Source organism: Haliaeetus leucocephalus, unplaced genomic scaffold (assembly GCF_000737465.1).
Source record: "Haliaeetus leucocephalus isolate CR32 unplaced genomic scaffold, Haliaeetus_leucocephalus-4.0 Scaffold763, whole genome shotgun sequence".
NCBI classification, from domain to species: domain Eukaryota; kingdom Metazoa; phylum Chordata; class Aves; order Accipitriformes; family Accipitridae; genus Haliaeetus; species Haliaeetus leucocephalus.
Genome location: NW_010973199.1, coordinates 1,448,950 through 1,455,876, shown reverse-complemented (window position 1 = coordinate 1,455,876; position 6,927 = coordinate 1,448,950). Strand labels below are relative to the sequence as shown.

General features: G+C 42.7%; 1 protein-coding gene across 1 annotated transcript in view; it reads left to right on the top strand.

Annotated features, from left to right (window-relative positions):
• Positions 1 to 6,927, top strand: part of MAPK12 (mitogen-activated protein kinase 12) — a 38,480-nt gene that overhangs the window by 795 nt on the left and 30,758 nt on the right. Inside the window, exon 2 of the mRNA XM_010581321.1 lies at positions 338 to 467. Coding sequence (XP_010579623.1) covers positions 338 to 467 — 130 coding nt within the window. The remainder of the gene's footprint in view (positions 1 to 337; positions 468 to 6,927) is intronic.

The following is a 6,927-nucleotide window of genomic DNA, read 5'->3' as shown; positions in this document are numbered from 1 at the left end:
TTTTTTTTTTTGGTTTTTGGTTTGCTTTTTTGCTTTTTTTTTTTTCTTCCTTCCCAGATGTTCCTCTTTAAAGCTTTCGAAAATTGGCTACTTTTCATCACAGGGCCTGGCAGCCCTTTAAAGGGATGAAACTCGACGCGGGAGGCTGCAGGCGAAGTGCTCTGGGAGGTGGTCTCCTCCCTTGGCACAGGGAGGCCAGGCAGGCACCTGGCTGGCCGCAGGTTGAGGGCTGGGCAGCGCAGGGCAGGACGCGGCCGCTCTCCGGCGCCGGCGGGGTGGCAGGGTTTGCGGTCTCGCCTCAGTCCGCGCTCACCAAACTCTTCCTTTTCCCGTAAAGCTCGGCCATCGATGGAAGAAGTGGCACCAAAGTGGCCATTAAGAAATTGTACCGCCCGTTTCAGTCTGAACTCTTCGCCAAACGAGCCTACCGAGAGCTGCGCCTCCTGAAACACATGAAGCACGAAAACGTGAGTCGGGTCGTTAGCAGATATCCCCCCTGAAGGCCACAGCTTACACACCCCTAAACCAGAAAGAAAGTTGTGCAGAGTTGGACAAGGCAGATGTGTGGCTGCATGGGATTTGGGAGTCTTTGGGCAAGACCTGTGTGTCTGTCTTTTGTCTGTCTGTCCTTTATCTGCAAACATCAGTTCGCACGAACTAGAACGTCCTGTGGGAAATGCCACTTCGCTTCCATGTAGGAAAGGTTGGATGGGGAGCGTTAGGACCACAGTGGAATTTGTGCTCAGAGCTAGCGAGAGAGATTAAGGACCAGAAATTACAATCTCCATCACTATGTTCCTGTGAGGTGCAGGAGAGTGCAGAGCATGGGTCTGTGCCTGTCGGTCTTGGGTGCCAGCATCTCTTTTTTTCTGAAGTTGCATGAAGATGACTATAGTACACATGCATATCTTTGGGGAGGGGGTAGGGTTTTCCTTTTTTTTTTTTTTTTTTTTTTTTTGTTCTTGAAACATTTGAAAGTTTTGGGCTTGTACTGTGAAACAGGAGAAGTTAATGAATGACTAAATAAATCAGTTTACTGGGAAGAAGAGAACAGGATACAGAGCTCTGCACAGATTCCCACATAATGCAAAAGAACAGCCATAGAAAGAAGTGTTGAAAGTGTCATTGAGATAAAGATACTTAGTCCCAATAGTGCTTAACAGTTTAAGAAAAAAATGAAGGAGGAGACATTTGTGTGAAAACAGGTTTTGTGGAATCCAGGCACAGATTCCAGGTGAGAAGGCTCCCAGGGTGGGCTTGGAGGATCACAGTAGGGGCTTTAAATGCTGTTCATGAAGAATGCATGTGGAAAAAAAAAAAAAAAAGAGAGAGTTTGGAGGGAGTTGTTAAAATTATGCATAAGAATCTGGTTTAAAATGTTAATAATGTAGGAGATTAGAGCATAGCTCCATTCATGATGGCCTTCAAGGAAAGCTAAGAGATCGAAAGCGAGGATGAGAGAAACTGGTAATAACAATAGCCAGACATTGCCATTTAACGTTACAGTATTAACACTGTGAGTACCAACGATATCTAGGTTCATTTTGAAGAATAATCTGTGGGATATCCTGACTGTCCAGAAAAAAAACAGACCTTTTTGTAGGCTTAAGAACCTGTGTGCCTGTTAACATTTTGGTCTGAATCTTTTAATACATTTGACCATTTTACTTGATGATTCCTTTGAAGTAACTGCTTCATAACCACTGCTGTATATATGTTAAAGAGTTAACGTTTGCAGGGAACTTCTGTGTCATGCATGGGCTTTCATACTCTCAGCACTTTCTTTACTGAACATTTGGGAGCAGAGCAGCTCGTGCAGTTGCCAAGCTCCTAACTGTGTCCAGAATTTTGAGATTATTTTTCTTCCATTTCCCAGAATAATCTGTTGGGTAGCATTTTCCACTTCTGGTGGTTTTTATGCGGTGTATGCCCTTCAGGATAATGCTCTGGAACCCCTCCATGGACTCCTTTGATAATTAAAGAGTCTAGAAGAAGATGCTCTCTGGGGAACATCAGCACAATCTGTAAAAGTTACAAATCGGTATATATGAAGGAAGGGAATAATTTACAGTCTTAGGAAACAGTTTGGGCCACTGAGAGAAGAATATGGTCTATGTACTGAGGAAGAGTTTTACCATGAATTATGGCATCTACTGATTAGAGAACAAAGACCGAATAAATGATCCTACAGGGATTCACAGGCACCGTGGAGGCAGAAGCCGGCTACTCCACCCGTCCGTGATGAGGCTGACATGGCAGTACAACCCATCAGGAGAATTTCCATCTGCCATCCCAGCCTCACACCCTTCTGTCAGTTGTTTCACCCATGGTGAATTAGGAATAGCAACAATGCCTTTTAGGATCTCTAGTCCCTGTGCTGATCTCAGGAGACTCCTTTAGCCACTCCACGCATCCAAAATTAAACCAGAGTGGCAGTATCGCTCCTCGTCAGGATTTTCACACCCCCCCACCCCGCTTTGACCCACCACCATTCTGTCAAAGAGCCTCTTTTTTGCATATTTCCACCAAAGGATGGATTTACAGGCAGACAGTAAGGTCCTTTCCCGTTCCCATCAGCAGCCCCCGGTGTGCTGTGCACGCCTTTGATGATATATACAGTAGTGGCAGGACAGCTGCCTGTTCTCTGTCATTACCATCGTGGCTTCTGTGGGTCTGGCCATGGGGTTTTGAATGGGCGCCACTCAGGTGGGTGCATATCTCCTTATAGCAGGAATTAATAGAATAGAACAGTGATTGAAGTATCTTTCCTGATTTTTCTGTTAACTAACAATTTATAGTATACTTCTAAAAATAGCAGTTATCTATCCTTCTGGTTAGGTACAACTGCTATTAAAAATTAATCAAACTGAAGTCATTGTTTCAAAGACCACAATAAAATAGTGATGCCACTGTTACCTCTGTCTTAGGTGTTGGTAATCTAAGTATGTAGAGGACATGGGGTGTGATAGCTGGTCTGATGGTATTGCCACAATGGATTAGACTTGGGATATTGTTGCAACATTGCACTAATCGGCCAGTACAAATCTTCATCTTGCTTTTTTCCTACTTCAGGATATAAACTATTTCAAGGTTCTGTTTATTCGATAGTTAAAATTGCATTCAATTTGCTCTTCTGAACTGTTTTTCTTTCAAAATTACTTCTGTAATCTTGATGCACTTCATGTTGGATTACATGAAGAGTGTGATGTTTTGTTTGTTTCACCGTGATTGCCTCTTGATGGACCGTCTCTGCCCTTCATAGCTTTCGGGGAAGTGTTGTGTTAAGCATGTAGCAATACATTATCATAGTTTATTTAACCTTATGCTGTATTCAGAATGATGGAAGAAATTGTAGTGGTCTGACACATTGTGTTAAGAATAGCATCTCTGATCCTCCATTAAGGTAGCAGGAGATACCATTAAACCTGTGCCACAGTGATATAATTCATCAGTGTGTCATGCTTCAGTGAAGAAAATGGAGGAAAACTTCTGCTTAATACCCTGGATGACCTCCATTATAGAGCCTTTGAGGAACATGCTCATGTCCTTACTGTGGAAGGGTTGTAGGATGACCAGGAGTCCTGTAAAAACAAATACAGGAGTCATCCTACTGAATTTTACTGGAATTTTATTTTACCTTGTAAGGAAGCTAACTCACAAGTCAGTTTGCTTGTCTATTTAGACATTTTCAGGAGGAGGCAACTCTGGTTGCTGGCACGACCATCTTTCGTTATATATGCTAGACCTTTGTTCTCCCTAATGGCTGTCAAGCAGGACATTACTTAAATGTAGTGAGGAATATTTCTATATAAACTGTGCAAACTTGGTAGCGTGAGACTTCTCATCAACCCTTTGCAAACAAATCCAGGGGAGAAATGGTGTTGAGGACCACAGGGCAGAGGTTGTATGTGAAGAGGACAAGACCTGGCTGTTAGGAGATAAATCACTGTCTTTAATGGCACTGGTATCCATTATTTTTTTTGTAGGCCTTTTAATCTGAGAGCATCTGGGATGTTTCACAAACATCATAAACTACTTCTACTGCCTAAGAAGCAGTCTAACCCAGATCAATTCCTCAGACATTGCCAAAAAGAAAAGTTAGTTTCCAGTGGGATAAGCTGCCGGATCACTCTGTAGCTGCGTAAACAGATATTCTGGCACAAGAAAGGGAATGGTGTGAAAATGAGGTATAAAAACAGCTAAAGCAGAATGAAGAGAGCACTGTGTTTGGTTTTGGTGGTTTTTTTTTCATGCTAGCTTGAAGTATTCATCCCACTACAGCCTTAGCAGCTCGATTATTTCTTTGGCATCTGCTGCATCTTGTATAGAAGACCAGGCTGTTTACCTTTAGGAAATTTTTTTTCAGTAGTGCTGCTTTTTGTCAAGTTCAGTTAAAGTGAGGACCCTTAAAACTATCTGTTACGGCTCTGACTTAAAACCAGTAACAGTGAAAATATGGCCAGCATGCTATCTTTGGCCCTGGCTTTGGCTCTCAAACATTTGTGTAGCTCTGCATTCATGTATTCTTCTGAATTTAATGGAGACGGCTGTGTATGCAAAGCTAAACCCAGACAAGTAAGTGGAGGTGCAGAACCTTTAGTTTCATTTGGCAAATAACTTGGATTTTATTATGCACTTGGACTGGAAGTGATACCACGATACCCACCTTTTGTTGAAACAACTGCACAGTGGCTTGTACTGGTCCAGTCCTGGTGCCCTTCTCACCTCCCAGTTTGCTAACAGAAGTTTTAAAGTTTCCAGCAGGAGTGCAAAATAGCTGGCAGGGGAGATGGCACTGAAGAGAGGGAGAGAAAAGCAGCGGCTCGTGCTGATGTCTTGTGTCAGTACAGAGTGCGGATTTTATCAAAGTGTGGTACATGCATGTGTATGTGTACATACGTGTATACCTATGTATACATATAAGCACCCATGGGAATTCTGACGCAATTTTACCAAGTTAGATTCTGAATGTGTTTCTGGCATAAAATTTTTGACAAATGCCCGTTAAACGGTTCTTGGGTTGGGTAATATTCCACAGATGTTTTCTCTTCCTGGAAACCCTGTGTGTAAGAGGCAACTGCAGTATTTGTTTAAAGGTACTCTATATTATGCTCTCACTCATTGCTCTGAGTGGAAATTATTCTCTGGTGTATTCCCACATCTGAAGACCAGTATGTGTTTTGCATTATGAGAACCATGTAGCTTTCCCCCCCGCCCCCTTTTTGGAAGGAACTCAGGTATCCAACAGACACCAAACTGTCTGTCTCTCTGCAGTTATATTTCTGAGGATGATGCAGGCCTTCACTTTTAGGTTGGCTAATATTTAATTCTGTTGACTTCTTTATTTTGAAAAAATGTTAGGCTTTTTATTTACACCTACACAGTGTCATCCAAGGCAGGAGTTTGTTCCAGAGAAAATAGTGGGGCAGTCTGTGTTCCTGGTTGAGAAAATCTTAAAACTGTCACCTTTTGCAGTTCATCCACCCTGACGTGAGCACTAGAAGAGCAACAGCCTCTGCAGTGTACAAAAACAGACCAACAAGGGAGTTGTGGATGAGTGATGCCTTTACAGATGAAAGCATGCTCACTGTTAGAAGAGGTTTCCCGCAGCAAGTCCTGCAGGAATGCATCAACTAAAAATTCACATCCTCTGGGTACACAAGTGACGGTAAAGTGTAATTCGGGAATCCTGTCTGGAGATGGCAAATCTCCTTATGGGTCCTTATTAAAGCAAAAATACAGTTATAACTGGATAGTTTATTGCTGTCAAAAGGTTGTGGGGAGAAACACTCCTGGCTGCCTTTCTGTGGGCTGAAAGCTTAGCACAGCTAGGGAGTTAACAGGACACCAGAGTCACTTATTTTAGTACTCAAAAGCCAATAAATCAACATGGTGGTATCGGTTGTCACTTCTGCTTATTTTTACAAGCCTGCCTAATAGGTGTTTTACCTAGGCTGGGCTTCAGCTGATAGCCATCTCTTTACAACCTAGCCTTGGGTACTAATAAAGCAGACTGATTACCTTAGTCCGATAAATGAAAATAAGGAAGACAGCACTGAAACTTAAACCTTCTCTTTGGTTTGCCATCCAGTCCAGAGATGAAGATGTGTCTGTCTGCAGGATTTGGATCTGTCCAGTGCTACATATGGGTCCTTGAAAGAAGAGTGTGGTGATGCTCATGGTTGTGTCTTGTGCTTGCCGGTGTGCTGACTGGCAGTAGAAAAGGAAAGGAGTTCTCAGTCCATCAGCAGGCATCCCTTGTGTCATGTAGCAGTAATCGGCAAGGAAGAAAGGTGACTGTGGTGCAAGGCTTGTGTGTGGATAGTTAAAATTTTAAAAAGATTGAGACTTCTTATTGTAGTAAAAGGATGCAAGTGCTCTGTGATGTGGAACTGCACAGGAACATGAAGTTGAAGCTAACCCTGCAGAAAATTTAATGCAGCATAATATGTAGTTCAGTGCACCCCATCAGGGATCTCTCTTAAAAAATGTACTTGCTTTTGTAGCTCGAGTGCCAAAGTCATTCAACTTCACTGTGTTTTCATGCGTAACGTGCATAAGAAAGCAGCACTTACTGTATAAGAGACATAACCTATGTTACTTATTAATTTATACAAGATCTGAGTCTTTCATTGATGTGCTGCTGCTTCTTACATCAGAAACTTTCCTTTACAGAAATGCAGTGGAACGGTCCTTGAATAAAAGTAATCCAACACATGAAAGCGCACGGGAGGAGAGAGATGAGGAGCTCTTTGCTGTTGTGTTCAACTGCTGGAATAACATTTGGAAAAAGAGGCAGCTGAGAAGGGAAAGGCAGAAACCACCTTACCAATGCAAAGCTGTTATTTATTTGCTGACAGTAGTTAAAGTTGATCAGGGTGGTCAGTATAAATGTCTTGGGGGGGGGGGGGGGGGGGGGGAGAGAGG